This window comes from Falco naumanni, chromosome 3, assembly GCF_017639655.2.
Source record: "Falco naumanni isolate bFalNau1 chromosome 3, bFalNau1.pat, whole genome shotgun sequence".
Taxonomy (NCBI): Eukaryota; Metazoa; Chordata; class Aves; order Falconiformes; family Falconidae; genus Falco; species Falco naumanni.
In genome coordinates this window covers 23245703-23269429 of record NC_054056.1, presented here as the reverse complement: position 1 = coordinate 23269429, position 23727 = coordinate 23245703, and the positions used below count along the sequence as shown (strand labels likewise).

Below are 23727 nucleotides of genomic sequence, written 5' to 3'. Positions count from 1 at the left end.
ATGACCTTGTTGATGGGGTGGAGTGAACCCTCAGCAAGTCTGCAGATGATTCAAAGCTGGGAGCAGTGGCTGATACACCAGGCAGTTGTGCTGCCATTCAGAGGGACATCAGCAGGCCGGGGAAATGGGCCGACAGGAATCTCCTGAAGTGGCACAAATACAAATGGCAAGTCCTGCCCCTGGGGAGGGATAGTGCCATGCACTGGGACAGGCTGGGGGTGACTAGCTGGAAAGCAACTCTGCAGAAAGGGCCCTGAGCGTCCTGGTGGGCACCAAGTTGACCATGAGCCAGTGATGAACCCTTGTGGCAAAGGTGGCCAACAGCCTCCTGGGCTGTGTTAGGGGGGCTGACAGTGGGTCAAGGGAGGTGATCCTTCTCCTCTGCTTGGCACTGGTAAGACTTCATCGGGAGTGTTTGGTCTAGTTCTGGGCTCTCCAGTGCAAGGGGGCATGGACGTGCTAGACAGAGTCAACAAACTGTCCAACAAGATGACAAGTAAGTGACTGGAGCATCTGACCTATGAGGAAAGCCTGTGAGGGCTGGCAGTGCTTAGCCTGGAGAAGAGAAGGCTCAGGGGATTTCATCAATGTATTCACATATTGAAGAGAGGATATAAAGAAGAGACAGGCTCTTTCCAGTGTCGTCCAGTGGCAGAACAATAGGAAATTGACACAGATCAAAATGCAGGAAATTCTGTTTAAACATAAGAAAACCCTTTTTATTGTAAAGGTGGTAGAGCACTGGAATAGGATACCCAAAGAGGCTGTGGAGTCCCTGTCCTGGAGATACTCAAACCCCAACTGGACATGGCCCTGAGCAACCTGCTCTAGTTGCCCCTGCTTTGAGCAGGGGATTGGACTGGATGATCTCCATGATAGAAGATGCTACAGCTCTACCTGTTCCATGTATCTTTTGAAAGAGATAAAGTAATAGAAAAAAATTGGATTAGAAAGGACCTCTAGAGAATGTTAGGTGGTTGCAGGCTGCAGTATGATCGCCATTTAGCCATCTTTTAAAGCTGAAGAAACCCAGCTCTCTGTCCTCCTCACTGCCCGTCCCCAACATAGTGTGCTTCGTCCCCCTGTCATCTTCATGACCCTCCACTGGACTTGCTCCAGTCTGTCAACGTCTGTCTTTTACCAGGGAGCCTAAAACTGGACACAGCACTCAGTGCAGGCTCGCAAGTGCTGAACATGGGGAATAATCAGTTCCTTCAGCCTGCTGCTTTTACTCTTGTTAATGCCATCCTATGCTGTTGGCCATTTTTACTGCTGTGGGACATCACTGGCTTCTGTCTTGTGCTGTTTGGAAATGCACAGTACTGAGTAAACGTGTGTATACGCACATAACCTGTACGTGTACCAAGGACGTAGTTAAACCACGCTTGGTTTGCCTTCTTTTTCACATTATGCATTATAGACATTGTTATTGATCATGCAAATTCATCAGTGTTTCTAGATTACGTGGGTTTATGTACAGTGATAAAGTGCACAATTTTTTTCTGCTCTTTCAGAAAATAAAACTTGAACTCCAGCAGATAAAGAAGCAAGTCACGGTAAGATATCGTACCAACAGAATTAAGAATTGACACCTGTTTAGTTTGCTTTGAAAATAAAAAATAACAATTGTAAAAGCTGTACTTAATTGTGATACACAGGATACTGAAATTGCAGTTGATGGTATACTGTGAGCTGCAACAAAGACAATTCCATGTGTACTTTTTTTTTTCACTTATGTGTCCTTAATTCAGTTTCAGAAAGCAGCTGCCATGTCATGGTTAAGGCTGAGTCGAGTTCTGCTTTTAGGGCTGCCTGTTACATGTAAAGGTGCAGCATGCTTTTAGAATTGCTAATTGGTTTGAGGTTTTGTTGTGGGTTTGGTGTTGTGTTTTGAAGACTTACCTGTTAGCTGTCCAAAATTTACAATAGCTTTTAAATGGCTGCTTTAGACCACAAAGTTTGGGACCATATAACCAAATAACCATTACAAGAAAACAGACTCTCTGTAGAAAATGTACTCTGTTAATTGCTATGCAGATTCTTATTCTTACCAGGTTTAAGCATCAGTGCTGTGTTTCTGTTCTTCGTTTGTTTGGCTGGAAATAGCACTCCAAATACCCTTCTACCTTAAGAAGCATCTTAAAATCTGTTATTTCAATGGGTGTGGAGTCAAAAGCAGCCTTTACACAGAAACAAACAGTCTTGCAAGAGTGATTATGATTGGAAACTAGGAACATTAACTGTTTTTAGGGAGTATGGACATCTTATTTGAGAACTACTGTTTCCTGCTGAAATGTCCTTCTTAGGTGGAAGGATGGAACGCTCTTCCTTCGCTAGGATTTGTCTGTGAAACTGTCAGACTGTTGGACTTGAGCTAGCTGTCCATGTGGCCAAACTCAGCCTACTGCCTCCTTGCCATTTCTTTCCTATTCTCATCAATGTCTTTTTGTATTGTCCCCTTAAAAAGGAGAATAAAAATTTCTCAAGGCTAATCCTGCATGTTTAGTACTGTATTATGAAGTGCTTAATACAGCTGTGTTTTCATAATACCATTTTAAAATACTTTTGGCATCTAATTTTTGAATTGTAACTTATTTTGTAGTTTTAGTTGCATATTAATGAGTTAGTATAATCCACTGGTAGAGCATCAAGGGTCTGAGTAATCTTTTCTTAAAAGCTAGATGTCTTAAATTTAACTTTAAGCTGTAAATGTAATTCTCACAAGGGCAAGTTATTTTATGTTTGCTTGTACATTTTCCTTTAAAAGACAAAAAGATGCAATGTTGTAGAAGTTTAAGAAAAAAATATTTCTAATTTTTGATTGATTGAACTGTAATGTATCGTGTTGTAATGACATCTAAATCATAAACCAGTTCAAAAATTCAAACATAGAAATTGAGTCTGATTATTGTCCATACTAACTTAATGAACTCTTGACTAGTTGACATTGGCCTACTTGAGAGATGCTTACTTGGTTTTAATACTAGAAACTCCCAGAACATCAGCAATCTTTTGCTTCTCCCACACATTCATCTGATCAGCAGTTTGCCGCATGACAAACTGTCAGCTGGCTGGAATTCCTGCCAGGAGGTTGCATTAAAATGGCAGCTGTCACTGAGAAAAGCAGGAATCGCAGTCACTGATGAAATAAAATGGAAGTCTGCAACTTAGGGTAGTTTTGAAAAGTTAGGTTTTTAAAAAATATAATAAACATCTTGTGACTTCTAAAATGCCTATAGCTTTTTCTGAACGCTTTTTTTACACTGGAAAGTTAGAAACTCCTTTTGAAGTTATTTTGAGGATTCAGGTTGCTTTGTGGAGCAAGTCCAACTTATAGGGGTACCTAGACCTTGGATTTCTAGAAATCAGAGAGAGTTACGGGGTATAGGAAACATTCCCAGCATTTATAGAAGGATATGCTCTCAATTAAGTGCTGTTCTCAGTGTTCTGATTTTAAAATCAATTGTTAGATTTTGATTCTGAGATCCAATTCTTGAGTATTTTAGGAATACTTACACTTTTGAAAATTATGTACACTAATTAGAGAGAAGATTCATTCCTGAGATATGTAAAGAAAGGCACAATATATTTGTCTAATTCTTTCTGCTCGTGCTTAAATAGAAAATCATGCATGCTGCTCTATCTTTTTTTTCCCATTAGGATGAAATTACCAAAGTTCGTGCAGATAACAAGTTAAACCTAAACCTAGAGAAGAGCAGAGTAAAAGAATTGGTAAGTTTTAGCTACTTTCTTCTAGAAACATCTCTACATGGCGTCCTCTCCAAATTTGTGTAAGAGCATCTTACCAAAGAGCATTTTCATACTTATCTATAGTATCATTCAGCTTCAAGGTGGTAGTAATCCAAGTTACTCATCCTTATGCTGCTATAGTACAAGGTGCCATGTTTGGTTTTGTATGTCTATCTGTTTTGATGTTGGTTTAATATCAGGATTAACATATTACACTTAAATATATCAGGTATTTGTATTTAATCTAAATATGCTGACTAGCTGCCTAGAGGTTTTCTATGTTATTAGTATATGTCTCTTTTCACACCTGATTAAACTTACATATTTATTAAATGTGTCATCACTGAAGATGATTCATTTGCCTATAGCTAAAGAATTTATAGCGTAGCTTGTTTGTCAGGAAGTACCTATTGTGAAAATAGTTACAATTTTCTTTTATTTGGAACTGATACTGGTTCAGATTGTTTTGAACTTTGAAATATCTGATAGAACCGAATCAATGTGATCTTAAATTAGAATAACACAGATGAAGAATTAGAAGATTAACAAGTTTTTGCATTATATATAACACTCTATCTAGAGTTCTGTTCCCATAGATATTTTTTAATAGCTTTTAGGTTCTCAAATTGCATATTCTAAATTGAAAGATCTTTTAATGATATTTTTCTATTAATATTATTTCTTATTTGGTCCTTTTTCACAGGTGTGTAATGAACACATAATATTTATCTCCAGTCTAGGCAATAAGAACTGTTCAAATAGATATCACTTACCTTCTGTGTGTGCCGCTTGATGTTTTTCACAATAATTAGTTTAGGTAACAGCTGTGTCAGTGATTTATTATGACTAACAGTCTGTTATCCCATGGTAGATGCTTGAATAAAGTACAATTTGAGCAGGTAGAATTCTCATTTAAATGTTAATACTACATGCTAATGTTTTAAAAAATCATCACGTGGAATGTATTAACTGTGTAAATGATAAGCTTCGCAACGCTTCAGGCATACAAAATCTATTTTAAAACATTTCACCAGTGATAAATTCAGCACTAGTGTTTTCTTGTGTATTTACATAGGATCCTGGAATCTGGACTTGGTTGTGCAGAACACTACATTATTTTGACTGCCTCCAACAAAAAGCAAACTGTGCAAAAAGTCAGCAAAAGCTGACCAACTTTGCAGTCTGTTGTGCAACTATAATTTCATAGTTTCTATGAAAACTTCTATTTTTTTCCCCCCACTCCCCCACTTTAGTTGCCATCTCTGCCATGTACAAGCAGAAAAGGAAGAAGGCAGATGAATGGGGAGCAGTTGTAGTATATATGCTGAGCTGGGGGAGAGATGTAATCCAGTATTTTCTATAGTAGGCAGAGCATCATTATCATATTTACTTAAATTGTAATGTGACTTGAGGCTGAATGTCTAACTTTCTGAAGGTAAAACTTAGGGTAGTTAAAGGTTACTGTGTGACCTTGTTTTGGCTGGGATAGAGTTAATTTTCTTCCTAGTATTTGGTACAGTGCTCTGTTTTCTTACTAAGTTACTACTCAGAAGAGAAATGTCCTAAGGTTAAACTGATTTAACTTGAAGCACTAAGTAAAATGTCCTTATCCTTCAGTTTTGCTTGAAGTAAGTACTGAAGGAGAGTTTCTTAATTTAACACTGATGTGGTCAGTCTTTAATGTTTCAATCTCGAAATGCTTTATTTTTTAATTATTTGATTCCACTTTACATTTTTTGGAGAATCCTTTGTTGCTTAATGCACATCTGTTTATGTTTTATATCTGCAGTCATACAGATGTGATTTAAAAACTTGAAGTAGGGTACAAAATTCCATATATATTTTCATGTGTTCATGCATCACGGTGTCTCTAAGCTTGCTGTTAAAAACCTCAAGATGCATCTGCCAAACTGGATTTTCTCTGCACTGTGAAAAACATGGACTTAAGGGGGAATCTCCCTGCTGGATTTCAGGGGGGAAGCTTAACCTTGTCTTCCCTCCTTTTTCAATACGTTGGTGTTATTACAGATGCATGGTGATACATTGCAGTGAAAGTAGTCTTTTTGTAGAGATGTAGTTCACTGTCTTAAATCTAAGTTTAAAGAGCTTGTAGAATATAAATTATTCAGAAAATATGTTTTTTGGCTAACAGTATCATTTAAAAGTAAAATAGACAAACTGTTTCAGTACATAAAATTGTTTATTTAAAATGTCATGGTTCTTTTTGATAGTATCCGTTTATTAATGTGAGGTCCAAAATCTGCAATGAGATTTCACCTCAAACATAATTTTAATTAGATTCTTTTATAAATATTCTGCCATCTTGCCGCTTATAAAAATGTCTATTTATATACAATGTTGAATTTTTTTGGTATACCTCTCCTCATTTAATGAAACAGTAACTAGCTGCTGCTAATTGTAGACATACTGTTATTTGTCTTTTACTATGTCATTTTATACATTTGTAGCATCCTGCTGTCTCTTAACTTCATATTTCGATCAGTCAAAAGTCCCAAGACAGCTTTAGATCTTTAAGGAGGGTTTTTCAATGCTGAAGCATTTATGTAGATTAATCTGAGCTTACTACTGAAGTGGAATAAGCTTCCAGAATGGAGGAAAAATGAAGTGACTTTCCACATGGGAATGTCAGCAGATGAGGTGATTGCTGTGTAACGGAGGATTGTGAGATGGGTGCCTGGTGACCTTAATACTCCGCACTATGGTGGGTTAGCATCTCTCTATCAATAACTTAATTGCTCCAGTAGTAGGACAGGAGCCATTGTAGATGTCAAGGTAAATCATGCCTGTTTGTGTGTCAAAAAGGTAACCTGCCTTAAAGGTATTCTTCTTTAATTTGGATTTAACTTTCCTTGAACCCAAATAGCTGTGACTTAAAAATAAACCACAACTTCTGATGTTCTACAAATGGCTTAACATGAGATACAAATGTTCTATATTTAACAAATGTATCATGACATGATGGTCAGAACAAACAAGTGGTGAGCAGGTGCAGTGCTGGCTAAACATTTCTGTGTTAGCCAAGTTTGATACAATGTTTTAAATCTGTACTCCCTTTCCTGAAGAAGGTAGATGGTTCAGTCTTATTTGTGCATGTATATCCTCAATGGATTAGTTAACTGTTCAGAATCGTAGAGCTTTGCTCTTCTGAAAGGCAAATTGGCCAACCTTTCTTCCAGCTACTTATTAATAGATACAGTTTTTGCAGAAGATGAGTGTCTGATGGACTTGTGCTGTACAGTTCAGAGGAGTGTAGATGAACACCTGTCTAAATTGTGCTTTTCCAAAGGACAATTATCCTACAGTACTGTCTCCTAAGTGTTAGACAATGATCTTGTTCAGGTTCAGTTTTCTACAGAACTTGGAAACAAAGAAACATGCTTTTAAGGGCAGGGAATGTTTAATGACAATATCTTGTTTATCTCTCTTTTTTTCTTCCTTTTTTGTCCCCCTCCCCTCTAGTACTCACTTAATGAAAGAAAACTACTTGAAATGAGGACAGAAATAGTGGAATTGGTAAGAACGTGGTAGCTGATTATTACACAGCAAATCTTTTTGTATTTGTGTTATTGACCTGGTATTCTTTTTGGAATTTTTCATGTCTTTAGGCACTTTAATGTACAAAATGTCATTGTGCTTTATTATTTCCCAGGGTATTTTCATACTGGTACAGGTAACTGAAGTGTCTACATAATAAAAAAGGGTATATTTTATATATATATATATATATACACATGATTGGACCCTCTGCATGTGTATATATAAAATGTTCAGTAGTGACTTTGTTTCAAAGAAACTTTGTGCATGTAGTATTTTCTCTAGATAGAATTCAACTCTTAATATAAAATTAATTTATCCCCACCTCCACCCCCGTGTTCAGTGAGACGGAAACACATTGCTAGATTCATTTGGCTTCATTCTAGAGGAGTGTTTTACTAAGCATTTCCTCTTCCTTTTGTTTCCTTCCTGTAGTATAGGCACTTATCCCAAGGAAGAAGTCTAGCAGTAAATCATTAACTGATTTCACAGTGTTTCGGTACTGCTGATTTGAAAATATCAGCAACTCGGCAGCTGTTCTAGGTTTTGCAAGTTTGATCTTTCAGTCTTTTCTGAGTAATAATTATATCCCTTTTTTTTTTTTACAGAAGTCCTGTCTTCTGTCATAATCAGATTCTGAATTTGTAGCTGGTTTTGTGGTAGAACTCATTATAAGATGAAGACATGCTTTTTAAATCAGAAGACCATTTCTCAGTTTTTCTAATGATCCATAAATCTTTATGCTCTGGTATGGTTTTGTCACAAGAAGCTCTTAGACTTCTCAATAGCTCTTACAGTTGAGCAGTGACTTTAATATTGGTGGGCCGAAAGACAGACTGAAGCTAATATTTATGCTGCTAGATTGAGATAAGAAAGTCATACAGTTCTGCCACTTGCTAGATTACATGTTAAGTAACATGTAATCATCTAAATTCCCTGATTTCACCAGATTACTCAATTCCTTGAATATAATCAGCTAGGAAGGAACTTGTTCTCTTTGTACTCAAAGTAAATACATTTAAGGAGGAACCAAAAATACAGCTTGAAGGGATGGGTTAAACTTATACATAAACTCAAAACTATGCAAATAGCATCGTTTTGTTGCTTTGGTTTTTAGCACGCACAACAAGATCGAGCTCTGACGCAGACAGACAGAAAAATAGACACAGAAGTTGCAGATCTGAAAACAATGCTGGAATCGCACAAGCTTGATAATATTAAGTACTTGGCAGGTAAGGAATCTGATGGTTGTCTCTGACAGTGAAACTGTTAAACGTTGTTAAATACTTGGCAAACTCTCGATTGACTGTATTCATAAAGGCCCAGATTAAAAAAAATACCTGAAATAGTCTTAGTCAAGATTAGCAGCCTTATTTGTGTACTTAACCGAGGCAAAGTTTCCTATGATATGCGACTTGATTTTGCATGGGCTGTGGCTGTATGACTTGGGGTTTTTTCCCCTGCTTTATGCTGTAATAATGATGTATATAAGAAATCTAAAAGATAGCCTGTTAACAAGGGCCAAAAAGTTCTTCTGTGCCTGACTTAATTTATAAAAGCAGCCTGCTGCATGCATGTTAGGATTTCTTCATCTGTCTGATGGAGGGCTGTGTGCAAAATGGAACATTTCAGCTTTTCTGACTGTTCAGTGCCATGTATTCTCTAAACTCCCATTTTTCAGGCATGTGCATTACAAAAGTACTATGTGTGTGCGCCTACATTATTGCCCTGGGTAACTTTAATATTTTGACATTTTGCTACTGAGTATGCAGTGCTATTGAATGAGCAGGTTTGCAGTAGAAAATTATTATTCTGGTTTAGATTTTCTGATTATTCTTTCACGATGCATTTTGTCACAAGTACAATCACGTCTATTCAGGCATATCCTTTAGAGAGAACCATTACTGGAAAATAAAAGGTGCTTTATTAAAATGAGAGGAAGTTCTTTTCCCCACCATCCCTACTCAACAACACGTTGAACTCTGCATGGGAGAGAAAAAAATAATAATTTGTATTGTGTTTGAAGTGTTCCTGTTGCAAACAGTGACATAACTATTTTGTGTTGATTTAAAAGTTAATTTCATTTAAATGGAAATGTAAAAAATTTCAAACTGATAACCCTTGTTAAAGATAGCTTTCATTTCTTTGTTTGCTGAATACTTGACAGTGATTTAATAATCCTGTTACTTGCTTCCTCACTTTACAGTTGTAACTTGCCGTTTGATCTTTTTTGGAATGTAAGCAGCTAAGGGTTTCTTTCATCCTTTTGATAGTTTTCCAGACCAGTTTTCCTGCATTCTTTTTCTTTTTTTTTTCTTATTTGTCAATTTTGTGCCCTTCCATGTTGAAATTGTTTGTTATGAATCAAAATCTTATTTTCTTAACATGGGGAAGGGGTGGTGGTTATAGTTCTAGTATTGTAGTAAGATGTGTACATAGCTTTCTGAAGAAATGTTCCAAGAGCTAATGATTTAATGTCTCCATTTCCTTCCTCATTTTTATTTTCTTTCAGGTTCAGTATTTACGTGCCTTACTGTAGCACTGGGATTTTATCGGTTATGGATATAATAAATCGTCAATTCAGAGGGACTTGGTTTCTGAAAAAGAAAAAAAAAGTTTTATCTTTGCCTGGACTTTAGCCAAGTGTTGACTGTTTTATTTTTTTTTTTTTTGTAAAGCAGACTGTATTGAGAATGTAACCAAAGATGTGCCTAGAGACAAACTGTACACTTACCGTGCATATTTTGAAACTTACCTCTGATGAAAGCATGGTATATGCGTTTTTGCCAATTCTCTCCACTCTGAACTGCAGTACATCTTGCTGCTACAAAGTGTCATACAAGCAAAGACGGGCATTCCTGCCAATCCTATGGGGCTGCATCCTGTAGAGAAGAATCTATGGAATTGTGTTCCGTTGCCTATTCAGACATGCTTGCCGGGGTCAGTTGCATGTAGCAGATGGAAGTCTTGATTAATGTAAAACTGAAACTACGTGTTTTGTGGCTTGGAGGCACTCTTGTATAAGTAGAATTTGTGTTAACTGAACCGTGCTTACTTCCCTCCTAACACTTCATACAGTTACTATGATCAAATACTTGTTTTGCTATTTTTATAACATAGTTATCAGCTTGTTCTCCAGATGGCTGTCCAATCAGTCATGTTTCATGAAAGAGTATGTGTAATGATAGCAGTGTTTGCTGCTAGCTTTGTTTGTAATATATTTGTAGAGGGTTTTTGTGACTAGCTTGCTTTTGGGACATGTAAGTATCTCATACTCATTCCATTTGCTAATTGTTAACTTTACCACTGTAACTGGAAGTTTGAAATGTAGTACAATACACTAGTTGTGTTAACTTATGGTTAAGTGATACGAAGTGTCTCTGGTGCTACCTTCTTGATGGTGGGGAATTGATGTTTCTGGAAAGAAAAGAGATTTTAAATCATGGTTAGGAAGCAGGGTTTTAGGTGAGGGTACTGCAATACCAAGAGCCTTCTAGGTTTTTTTTTAATTGTTTTACTTTTTAAAAATCCTGTTGGTTCTTCAATTGTGGAACTTTGATAGTGATTATGATAACGAAAGCAGTAATGGAGACTGCAAGGATGTTTAATGCAGTTCTGAGTAAGCCGATGTGAACCAGTAAGCGGTTGTGTCCAGATACTATCATTCTTCCACGGATGAAATGACTGCTTTAGTAGCAGAGCTGCCATCTGTGTTCCTTCAGTTAAGGGAAATTCCTCTTTCTTGTTTGCTCTTAGGAGGAGAGAACAATCTATGCACTGGTAATAAATGCTGTTAGAGCACAATCATGGCTTTGCTTAATGAAAGTAAAGCTGTTTGGCTACTTCGTGCCTGCACTGTAATAACCATTGAAGTTTTTTGGTGGTTGGGAGTGCCAGCTTTGATCATATGCAAGTGCGGAGGAAGAAGAGATGGATGCCTGTAACAATACTGGCCTGAAATAAAGAATTTTGAATATTTCATAGAATATGCTGAGTTTTCATTATAAATGCAACTTTTTAATTTGAATTTAGTCTCTTTGTTTGAAGGTAAGTCACTGCTAATAGGATTTCCTTTAAGCTAAGAATTAGCAAAGTTGACAGCCCCTCTAACACACTGAAGAGGAAAGAACAGTCAAATGTAAGGAAAACTTATTGCAAACTAACTTAACAGCCCCTCTAAATTGAATGAATCTGTATTCAAGATCTTCACTTTTTTTGTTTAAAAAAATATTTTTTGTACTAACTTAGAGGACTTGACACTTTCTCAAATTAGACAAGCAGTGATTTGTTTGGAATGACTTCAGTGTTGGTTCTTGCCTTCCCAGGACAGATAATTCTATATGTCTGTGTAATCTGTACATCTTTGCCCATATGCCTGAGCATCTGATAAACAGTTGCTAAAATAACTATTTAGAACTAATCTTAATACAGGGTCTATGCTGTGAAAAACAGATACTATGCAAAAAAATTCTTTTTATGGCAGGTGGAAGGAGGAAGTGAAAGATTATAGAGCAGTATGTCCTGGAATTAGCAAGTGTCAGGCAAACCAGCACTTCTTGGTGAGTGTTCTAAACAAGGAATAAAGTTAATATGTCATTCAGGAAAAGGATGCTATAAATAGAGCGTAATTATTATTTCCTAGCCCATAAAATCTTCAAGTGTAAAAGCTTGTTACTTCTGTATGCATAAATGCAAGATTTTCTCCAGTTTCCTCTGATTTTAAAGATCAGTTTAGCCATCTTTCGAACACAGTCTCATCATGTGTACTACATTTATTAGCATTCCAAAAAAGCAGAAGACCCCTCCATATATTTCCAGACACAAATTCTTTCAAAAGAGATTTAAACTCAAAGAATGAGCCTTTTGGTACAGGTGAGAAGCAAGTACGTCGGGATGTACTACTAAATAGCTCTTGAAAAGCAACAGTTGTGTCAGATGATCACTAAATTCATCAATAGCAATTCTCCAAATTCTTTTCTGTAAGACTCTGTATTGTGCTGTATATTGTCTCTAATGTGAATCAGTAGCAGTTTGAAATTTACAGAAATACTTTTCAGTTCTCTGACTTTGTATTTTGATTTTTAACTGCCAGAGCTCTTTCAAAAGATGGAAGTGAAAAATAAATGTGACTGTTACTGTAAAAACACTTTACCTGTGAAAACTTGCAGTAGCTCCCCCTTGATTCATAAATTTATCTGTTTGCTTCCTGCCTGACAGGGGAAAAAAAGTACAAAAGAAAAATTTTATTCTAGCATTTAGTTTAATCTCTCAGGCTCTCTCTTTAGGTTAGTTTGTAAGAACAGAGGATGCAGCTAATGCTAAGCCCCAGCTCTGACGCTTTCAGGAACAGCCCATCTAGTGACAGCATGTAAGAGTAGTGTCTGCCTCTGCTAAAACTAGTTGTGAGTTTTCCCTGTGAACTTCCACGCTCACACAGCAGACCCAGGAGGTTCTTCAGGGATTTGTTTCCTTTCAGGAAGCAGATTAAGAATCATTGCATTTGCTGAAAACCTAAGTTGCTCTGAAGGCTTTTTCTGTTTTGCAGAACAAATTGAGATCCAGAGGATTTAAAAAAAAAAAAAAAAAAAAAACAAAAAAAAACCCAAAAAACAATCCCCTCCACTACCCAGCCCTGTATTTACTTGTAATATGTTAGTGGGAGTATACTGATTTTAACTGCTTTTCTGTCTGGCTTTCCCTCTTGTTTTCAGTAAAAATCTGTAAGGGAGCAGTCTCCTTTTTACTGGTATTTATTAACTAAATTGTTTCAAGTATTTTATTACAGTCAAATCACATGCTGCCTAGCCCTTTCTCTATTGAAGCATTGATGGCATCGTTCATTTCCCAGAACATTGTGGAGTTGTACTTAAAACCGTGAGCTGACAAATGAAAACGTTTTTAATGTAGGTATGAAATCTTCAAATTTTTCTAACCACAAATGTTTTGGTTTACTAGAATAAGCCTTCTTCTAGTTGTGAATATTCACTTAACTGATGTTTTCCTAAATGGTGAAATCCAAGCTCCATGCAACTAGTAATGGTTCCTGTTGACCCTGGAGAAAGGTGTGCTTTTATCTTCTAGATATTGAGTCGTACTGCTTCATAGGCTTTCTCTTCTTCCTCTTCATACCAGCTGTAGACCTTGCACAGGAACACTGGTGAGGTTTTTTGCGTGTGGGTATTTTTTTAATCAGCAAAGTTAGCTAAATCCGTGTGATTAGTTCCTTTGAATTAATGATAACGTGAGTAAAACTTAGTTTGGCATCTCCCGCTGATTTTCCAGGAATCAAGTAAACTGTCTTTATTATGATTTCTAAAATGATCAGAGCTCACGGGACAATTCAATATTAACAAAACTGCTATGCAAAGTCTTTTTTCAAGGAGTAAGTACACTGTAAAATTAATTACTTTTTTAATGTTTTAATGTATTTGGAAGTTTTTTCAGTAATTATTTATTAGTTTGACAACTATGTTTTTGTTTTAATTATTTTCCCCTTTAGTTCTATGTATTTGAATTTATAGGGCTTTTTGTTGGGGGTTGAGTGGTGTTTTGTTTTGAGTAAAGCTTTTTTTATAAGCAATTGATTTCCTTCAGTCCCTAAATAGAATTAATTTACAATCAAAGATGTGGCTGGAATATTGGGGGTTGTTTTAATCAGAAGCAAATGCGTACAATCTTGGAGATAGAGGGTCTGCTGTGTCTTTGTTAGGAAAGCTTCGTTTGGCTTAAACCACTTTTTACCCTATTGCCGAACATTTTAAAGCAGCAGTGATGTTTTACACTTAAATTCTACATCAGAGCAGTTGCCTCCTGTCCTTAACAAGCAGTTTTGTAACTAGATAAAGATCATAGAGGAAAGATAGCAGTGTTTGCATAGTGTTCCTTTGAAACCTGTCCATTCCAAGAAAGAAGATTCCAATTTTCTTGGGAGGATGCCCAGCTGGTATCAAAAAGAAAATACTGGAAATGAGTAAAAGATATTGCAGCAAATAATCAGTCTTGGGCCAGTGTTTATCCCCATAGTGAGGCACATCAATGTGTTGTAATACTTCAAATACCCTACCTCCCTTTGCTGTTGCGATACACACCCTATCAAACTCTTAGAGGTTCATTAGGTTTCCCGTTGTATTCTGAAACGATATCAGCTTGATTCGAGTCATGACTAACGCTACTCATGAATAGTCTCTTCTTGTTGCATAAGTAAAAATGTAGAGTGGAAAAAAAGGAGGGGTGGTGTGTTGGGGGTTTTTTGTTTGTTTTGTTTTTCCTGTGGGTAAACAGCACATGTTCTGTGAGAACTTTGAACAGAACTGTATGGTACATCACTATAATAACAGCATACTTAGAGCAGGCAACTGAATGTGGTCAAATCACGCTTGTCTGCAGGGCTCCAGGGTTTGCTGCAGAACTGATAGGGTGAGTAATAGTTACCTTGGCCAGGGGTGCGAAGGGAAGCAGGGCGGGTTTCTCACCATGAAGGGAAAACAGAATTTATACAGTTTATGCTTTTAATCTCCAGCATGCTGTGGTCTTTCTCCATTGTTAGAAATCTTATAGCTGTCTTACGTAGGATTGTCAGCAGCACATGTTACTCTGTGAATAGGCAGCTATTAAATATGCCATTTTGTGATATTTTTTTTTTGTCCGCAGTAACTAATGTCACTTTGAGTCACTCTTCTGTCTTTACTCAGGTTCTGTTTTCTTGTGGCAAGGTATGCTAAGCATTATATATTGACAAAGTTCTCCCAGTGATGCAAGAAATGAAGAAATACAAAGGCCACTTCACAAGCTCCCTTTAAAGACTACTTACCACAGCCAGATCCAGATAGTGGCTGGAGATTTTGATAATCTTTTATATCACGGCTTTCAAAGAAGTCAGTTCAAATGCCTTGTGATTTACATGCTGAGTTCCCTTGTGTTCCTTAGACGCCAGCTTGGCCAAGGCACTAACCACCACCTTGTCTGAGCTGCTGAGCCCTTCACTGAGCTTTTAAGACAAAATAAAGCGGCAGGCCTGAGCCTATACTAAAAAAATTAACCACTGATGATGCACAGATGAGGCTGAGTGTGTCTTGTGTGGATGCTGCATGCGGGTTGTACATTTTCATTCAGTTTTTTTTCTTTGATGTAGTTTGTTGCCTTGTCTCACGTGTTACGCTGCAGTACTGTTCACATGTACTGGGGTCTGGGAAGCTTTTAGGAGGCAGCTGAAATGCTATGGAAGTTAGAGGAGAAAAGTGCAAAATAAGACTCACGGTTCCAAAAGTCCATAGCAAAATTCTTGCAGGGATCTTAGTGTTTTTGTTTCCTCTAAAATGGAGCTTTGTTTAAAAATCCATTTTTTTTTTCCAAAAGTATAGAATTGTTTAGGTTGGAGAATACCTTTAAGATCACCGACTCCAACCCTTAACCCTGTCCCTAAGCGCCCCGTCTGATGAGTCTTTTAAATACCCCCGGGGATGGTTTATTCAGAGATATTTGAGTACCCTCCGTGGGCAGCCTCTGCAGTGCTTGACAGCCCTTTTGGTGAAGAATTTTTTCCTGATCCCCAATCTGAACCTCCCCTGGCACAGCTTGAGGCCGTTCCCTCTTGTCCTGTTGCTTGTTACCTGGGAGAGGAGACCGACCCCCACCTCCTGCAGCCTCCTTGCAGGGAGTTGTAGAGAGCCATAAGGTCCCCCCCGAGCCCCCTCCTCTCTAGGCTGAAGCCTCCGGTTCCCCCAGCCCCTGCCCCAGCCCCTGTCCCAGCCCCTGCCCCGCTCTGGTCACGCTCCAGCCCCTCAGTGCCCCCCTGCAGTGAGGGGCCAGAGCTGAGCCCAGGGCTCAAGGTGCGGCCTCACCAGTGCCCAGCACAGGGGACGGGCACTGCCCGGGTCCTGCTGGCCACACTATTGCTGACACCAGCCAGGGTGCTGCTGGCCCCCTTGGCCACCTGGGCACGCCGGGGGCTCATGCCCAGCCGCCTGCTGACCGGCCCCCCCAGGCCCTTCCCCGCCGGGCAGTTCCCAGCCCCCTGCCCCCAGCCCGCAGCGCTGCGGGGGGTGGGTGTCACCCGGGTGTGGGACCCGGCATGGAGCCGTGTTGAACCTCCTACGAGTGGCCTCGGCCCATCGGCCCAGCCTGCCCAGATCCCACTGTAGAAGCTTCTGAGTTTATTATTATTTTTTATTCTCCTAACCACCTTCCAGTCTGTGCATTGCAGCATGCTACTCTGTGTGAGTTGTTTCATTTTTAATAATCTGATTCGGGGATGCCCATGACCACAGCTCTCAAAAAAGCGATGTGAAGATACTGCTCTCTTTTTGGTGTTCAGTAAAAATGCATCCAAGACTTAAGGGAATGTAACAACACGTTGTCCACTCAGCTGTTAAGCAGTTAGCTTACCTTGTTCGAAACAGGGTCCCAGTTTGCCCTAAGGTATCGGACCACACCTGCCAAGTTATAAAATCGATGATTCATAAAGTGCAGTTAACTGGGGGGTTGGGAACATCTAAGGAAGCTAATCCTCTTTGATAAACAGTGGTAGTCATCAGCTAACAAAGTAAAAACATGCTCACTGTGGAAGGTAAATGTTTAATAGAAACCTCATCCCCATTTACTTAAATGCCAGTGTTTTGAAAGGTATTCTCTTTTTCTGCTGTTACCTAAGAGGAAAAAAAAAAAAAAAAGCATGGTTCTGTACTTGGGCACTCCTAGCTCATTTTCCTTTGCAGTTCCTAACTTCAGGTATTCAGTGTGTCATTTAATGAATACATTTTTGATTCTTTTATATGTCATTTGTAGTTTCAACATTGTTTTTAAGCTTTCTTCCCCCCCCCCCCCAGATTGTAGAGAGATTTGGAGGAGGGAGGGGTTGATTTTCAGTTTGTTCTTAATGAGGGATTTAATGTATTTCTTAATGAAGCAGTGCTTAGTGCATTAAAATATGACCAAAGGCTCTCTTGCAAGCCTTTACTTGTTCACTGAAGTTAAAGGTTTATTTATACGAATGTTTCATGATCCAGTCTTCTGATTGATGCTTGTTTAAGTTTTTGTACAAATTGTATTTCAAGTAGCAATTTAAATATTTCTGTACGTTGTTAGTACATCACCGCACGCAGCAAAACCACAAGACTCAGAGGTACTCAAATATCTCCAAATAAAACAAGCCACAGGATCATGTATAAACAGATAAAAATGGGGGGAGGGGGGGCAGCGGGGATTGCAAGGTGCTAGAAGTCTGTGTGCTGTCTAAATAGCTCAGATAGCAAATAGATAAGACTGTAGCAACAGTGAAAGAAAACATAAGCAAAGGCAGATCCTTCGGTCCATAAATGAAGGTGGAGGCACGCAGTTCCTCTCTGCGCTTGGACAAACCCCAGCAGCAGCCGGACGGCTGTTTAACTGCCTTCGCCGCCTGTGTAGCTGCTGTTCCTTGAACTGGGGGTCGTGGTGCGTTAATCCAGAAAATGGAGGCTTATTCTGTGTGCTTTTCTGTTGTCTTGAGATGAAACACTTCGCTGCAAATACGTGAAGTTTTCTGTAAGCTGCGTTTGGCTTGGTGTGAAAACTGTAATGGAAATGTGTGTGGTGGGGGTTGGTTGTTTTTTAGATCTTTTATCTGTGTTGCTCTATCGTACTTCGAGTCCCGATTGCAAACTACCAAAGGGCGATTGTTCCCTGCTAATTACCCTTCCTGAAGTAACAGGTGGGCTATGTGATGCGGTGATGAGCCTAGGAATGAGCCATGGGGATGCTCGTGAGACAGAATTACTGTGGAGAGATTAAAGAGCTAGTCAAAAAAGGGCCAAAACCAAGAAAAGTGAGTTGCTTCTTGAAGCACTGCTTCAAGGGGGGGGAATACTGGAAATACAGGCACATAACGAAAGGGAAAAGCTCAAGAAATGGTGATGTTAACGAAGGCCTATGAGTGATAGCAGGTAGCAAGTTAGTTGCTAAGTTACGAGGCAATTTTGGACAGCAGCTATGTAGGCAAGGATGGTTTCACGGGTCTTTGCCGAAGTTCCCATGTTCAGAGATGATATGGAAGCATTATGTCAGCCTCAGACCCTTGCGTGCAGAGTACAGCAGTTCCATTGCTGGGAAAGATATCTGGGAGCTCCTCGCTCCCTTCTTCTGCACGGCTTGGGGAGGGGGGCAGCGCCAGCCTTTGTGCCTTGCTCTGCCCCACACTCGGATGAGTCCTCCGAATTCCAGCTCCTGCTGGCGTAATAATACCGGGAAATCCAGCTTTTAAGAGCAGAGAGGTGGTTCCTGCCTATTTTTCGTTGCAGTTCCTACCAGGGCTGTGAGCTCTACGTTCTGCCCTTTCAGAAGAGATCACAGCCTCAGCCTGCCTGAGGATAGGAAACAATGGCCCTTGGCATAATCTTTTCTGCAATGGGGATGAAATAGGACTGTTGAATGATAAAAAGAGACTCTAATCTTTTGCTGGGATCCCGAGGGCTGAAGGGCTTTTCTCCCAGAATGGATTCTAGCCTTTCCAAAGGCAAAGAATGGTGAATTCAGTAATGAGTCCCTAGCTAGCCAGCATAATAGATTCGCTCTATTTAAACCTTGTCCCGAGAGACCTGTATGTGGGTTGTTTTTTTTATTTGTGGTCTCTGCTACCGTAGAGCTCGGATCGATGAAACTGCTCATCAAATATGTACCTAGCATTTGTGACGGAGATTGGTGAACGCGGCCAAGAACAGCTAGGTGTTCAATAGGCACTGTTTCTTGTGCTGATGCAGTGGGTTGACATAGGCTGTTGCCAAAATCTTGATTTGATTCTTTTTCGTGTGTGATCAATGTTAGTCAACTAGTCAGACTGAAGAAGCCACACTTGATCTGTATGACAATTATGATTCTCTGAGCTTTTTCCCTAGTACATTCAATTTAATTTACTGTGCATTGCTACCTCCAGTAGGATGGGGGACTTTTCAGATAGCACAAAGGAAAGAATACTTGGGGATGTAAAAGGAAAATCGCATGAAAAGAAGTATAGTTTTACCGTGAGTAGATAGATTGTGCCAGACTAGCTTGGCAGCTTTCTTTGGTAATAACTGTATAACAGACTTTGTAGGCAAAAGAAACACAATAGAACTAATAGATCTTGGCTTAAAGTTCCACATAATCTAACTTGAAGATACAAAGATAATGCTGTTAAGAAGTAACCTCATGACGGCAAGACAAAAAGAATTCTGTTTGCTGGTGTTCCAGAAGGACCAATTCAAACTGTAAGCATGCTGGAGATGGGCTGCTCAGATGTTCAGAAATGTGATTTATTTAGCCTAACAAATGAAAACAGAAGCTAGGCTGAGCCTGGGCATGTTCTCAAGGGTACTATATTAGCAGCAGACACAAGAGAAAGGAAAGAATTATTTAAGGTAAAGGACATAGACTTGCCATACATACATTTAGGATAGAAATTATAAAGATGTTTTTGACCACCAGAGAATTTAGGATTTGGAATAGTGGTCCAGTAGAACCAGCAAGAAGAAATCCAGTTGGAAGACTAGCGTGAACCAACATAGTCACGTTATGCTGAGTGTTGTTTACATTAGCAAAGACAGGACTCCATAGGGAACTTGCCTCTCTTGTAAGTTTATATAAACACTGATTTTTTGTTTTCTTGGCTAGCTGTAAATTTTTACCAGAGTTGTAACCACAATTTTATATCCATTGGTTCAAGTGTCAGGACTATGTAAGCATTTTTTGACAGTAATTTCAGTAGATCAAAAAACACATGTCATGCCCTCGTGTTTAATGAGTATGAAAAATGTGATTTTTAAAAGGTTGTTGGGGTTTTTTTTTAGTCTTCTAATCTTCTGCCAATGCATCTGAGATAATTTACTGTAAAACTCAAGACAGGACTAATGGGCTACTCCCCTCAGTCTAACATGCGTTTGAAAGGCGAAACATGTAGATTCTGAAGTGCACTAAGCCTTATTTTCATCTTGAAATCATCTACTAAATTTCTTTAAAGATACTTTTAATATATGAGAACATCTAATTATAGCTAAAGATAAACTGGATGTCAATTATCCTCCCTTCCTGCTAGGTCCTGGCAGATGAACAATCCCAGGAAGAGTGTTTAGCCTGGCTGCTCTCTGACTCACTATACCTTGACAGATCTGCTGTCCTGCTCCCAGCAGCCCAAAGGTGACCGAGGACAAGCGTGTGTATGGATACGTGTGGACACATGCAGGGAGGGCAGGGAAGGACACATCTGCCCTGTTTTACGTTCTCTGTGCTCAGCCTTAGTGTTTATGCAGAGTTACGTCGGTACACGCAGTCCTGGTATGAGTGAAGGAGTTCCTCACGCTGCTGTGAAAGCCATTTCTTAGAGTGCCAGACTCCCAGGCCGATAAGCAATTCGGGTGTTCTGCAGTCATCTTGACCTCCCTCTACGACCTGCACCTTCCCTTCCCCACTCAGCCCCCGGCTGCAGAAGTCCGCTCGTGTCCCCGCAGCCGCAGCGCCTTGCTGCCCTCCCCCCGGGGGTACCTCTGCTGCTCCTCACTCTCCTGGTCCCGCAAGATCTCTTGCTGGAGAGCTGGAGTGGTATTTCCACAGCTGGCCTCAGCCCAATTGAGACTGAGGGGAAGCTGCAGCCATTTTGAGGCGAAACAGATAAAATGGAAGCCTTTCCTGGTATCTTGGTGGCACAAGTAACTTCTGCTCCTTTTCCGTTCGCCAACTCCAACTGCTGATCATCATCCAGTTCTCCGATGTCGCAACGCTGCACTGCAAGCCTCTTTTTTCCCAGGCTTTGCTCTGTATCCCCGTGCTGCCGGCAGCACCGTGTTTCACCTTGGAGCAGATGTCCCACGTCTGCTGCTCCGAGGGGCTGTTATCCTGCCCTCCTCGGCCGAGAGAAGAGTTGCTGTAACTGAGATGCTGAGGTGCGATGGGGGGAGGAAATTAAGTGATTTGGGAGGTGAAAGGTTTCAGCTTGCCCGTCCTCAGTTATTGGCTTCTTTGTTTAGGTTTCCTGGGGAGAAATAGATAAGGCCTTTAAGCCTTTCAAGAAGGTTCTTAATTGGCAGCTTGGTTAAGGGGCAGTAGGAGCATGTATCGAAGAAACAGGAATGAACAACAAAACCAAAACAGAAGGTCGTGATTCAAGGGAATGTGCCAGAGGGAGCTCTCAGAGCAGATCGTGTTTATTGCTCTTATTATCTCTGCGGTCCGGGCAGCAGGCACAGGCCAAAGGAGCTCTCCTTGAGCTGGCACGGAGAGGCGCACGGGGAGCGGACCACAGAGGAGGCAGCATGTTTTCCATGTTTTCCTTTGGAAAGGGGCGATAACGATTGTGCAGTAGACTGGAAATATTTAGCCGTATAAAATGTCTCAGTGTTAGCAGCAGCAATAGCAGCTCTCGCACATTTCTTTATTAAAAAAATAAATCAGAGACATTAACTTTCACTGTGGGGTAGGAGGTCAGTCACCATTTATTACACAAACTATTGCAGCTGAAAATGACTGAGGGAAAACTTCCTAATTAGCCCTGTTGTTTATTTTTGTTAAGAGAAAAGTAGCTGAACTTCTGAATCTGGTTTCCTGTGGAAACAAAGCTTACGCAATCTGTGTTTGTCCTGTACCTCATAATCGTTGTGACCCTCTGACAAATCAGATCTTGACTAAAGTTGAAAGAGTGATAATATTAGATATAATTATGATTTTTTTAAAATGGTTCATCAAACCTGGCAGCAGGATAAGGGACAGAGAGTTGGGTTACTGCCTTGACTGAAGAAAAGGCAAGAGGATCCCAGCCATTGCACGTTGCTCGCCAGCCAGCCAGCACACACGTGCCCACAGTGGGTATTTTTATAGCTCCGGACTAGTCCCGGAGTTTGTTGTCTCTCGGTAGTGACGGTGTCATCGGAGGCACGAAGAGAGCGGGGATTATTGTGGTGAAGGAGAGAGAGATGTAGGACAAAGGACACAAATCCGTAGGAAATCAGGCTTCGTTAGTTCTGCTGCTCAGGAACAACATGTTTGTCTAACAATAGCTTTCTGCCCGAGCACATACGTCAGAACCAGATTAGATTTCTATTTGCATACCTTCTTACCTTTCTCAAGAATGCCTCTGGCATAAAGCTCCTCAATTTATTTTTCTTCCTTAAGACATGGGTCTCTCCTCAATAGTAACTGTGAAAGTTACATCTTATTTCTTAATAGATTTATTACTTTGTTTACTTAAAGTCAGATGAACTGGGTTTAATAACAACATCAAATGTTTGCTGCTTTTTTTAATCCTCTTGGCTCTTCAGAAACAACAAAACAGAGAGAGAGCAAATGAGCTGGATGCAATTCCGTGTTGTGTGCACACACTGAGAGCAGAACCTGAACGCAGTATTGTTGTGCAATGTAAACAAGGCATAAATTTATCCTACAGAACCCTCATAGCCGATGATCTGAGAGGGAAAGAATCCAGTGGATTTCTGAAGCATAGGATGAGCCTGTGGCACTGACAGGAAGAACAGGATTTTTTTGTTGTAAACTGAGTGCTTTTTATACATACTGGTTGAAATACTAAGCGGGGGGGGGGGGGGGGGGGGGGGGGCTGGAGGGGAAACACAAACCACAAGAAAACTTTTACAGCCACTGTTCAGAAGAATGATATACTATCCAAGGGAGTTTTTAATCTGCCGGGGGAGAGAATAGGAGCTGTGCTCTTCTTTCTGTCTTACGTAGTCCAAGGTCTGTATTATGCTCATTATAATGATATCAGTGCTTCTAAATTAAAGTAGCAATGCCCAGATTCCACAGGGATGCGTGTCACAGAAATGCACGTGCTGGCAATTAAAACAGAGTTTTCGAATATTGCTTCAGATTCAGACAAGAACTTTTTTTATGCGGTTGTGTCATAAAAAAGGAAGCTAGAGCCAAACTGGGGGGGCAGCATTAATACATGACAGCCACTGACACAACCGGAGACCTTGCTAACCACACCAGAGGAAAGAATGTTTTCAAATACGAGGTAGTGTTTCAGGAGCTCAGCTCTTATGGAAGTCCATCCGAACCCCAACTGAATGTTCCCCCTGCTAGCCGCTTTGAAAATTCGCTCCAAAGAATAACTAGTCCCCTGTGAAGAAAACGAGATACAGTTACAATGAAACAGATACCACTTTTAGATCCTGCCACTGGGCTACTCGGTATCCAGCCATTAGGACTGTGCCTTTCCAGGGGCAAGTATTTGATGCTTCAGGGGCAAAAAGAGGCACAAAGAGCCAACTAAGCTGCGCCGCACTTCACGGGAGTAGGGGATGGTCCTTCCCGATCCCCCCATGGACAGGGGCGTTGTGAAAAGAAATACAGAGCAATTACCCTAATCGCAGTCTTAGCAAATGCGATTAATGATCAAACAGTTTTCCAACGTTTTAGCAAATCCTGCCTTAGTGTTATTTGCCTTGCATTCCTCCCACAGCAATAAGC

At 40.0% G+C, this 23727-nt stretch overlaps 1 protein-coding gene across 3 annotated transcripts in view; it reads left to right on the top strand.

Annotated features, from left to right (window-relative positions):
* The window catches only part of MCUR1 (mitochondrial calcium uniporter regulator 1), a 44397-nt gene that overhangs the window by 5946 nt on the left and 14724 nt on the right, over nt 1-23727 (top strand). Inside the window, exons 5-9 of one of the 3 annotated variants that reach the window (XM_040585989.1) lie at nt 1515-1556; nt 3661-3732; nt 7231-7284; nt 8423-8537; nt 11062-11291. In XM_040585989.1, the coding sequence (XP_040441923.1) occupies nt 1515-1556; nt 3661-3732; nt 7231-7284; nt 8423-8537; nt 11062-11102 (324 nt within the window). In that variant the 3' untranslated portion in view covers nt 11103-11291. Of the gene's footprint in view, nt 1-1514; nt 1557-3660; nt 3733-7230; nt 7285-8422; nt 8538-9817; nt 11292-23727 lie in introns of those variants that run through there. The other 2 variants (XM_040585988.1, XM_040585990.1) reach the window with 2 other exon arrangements.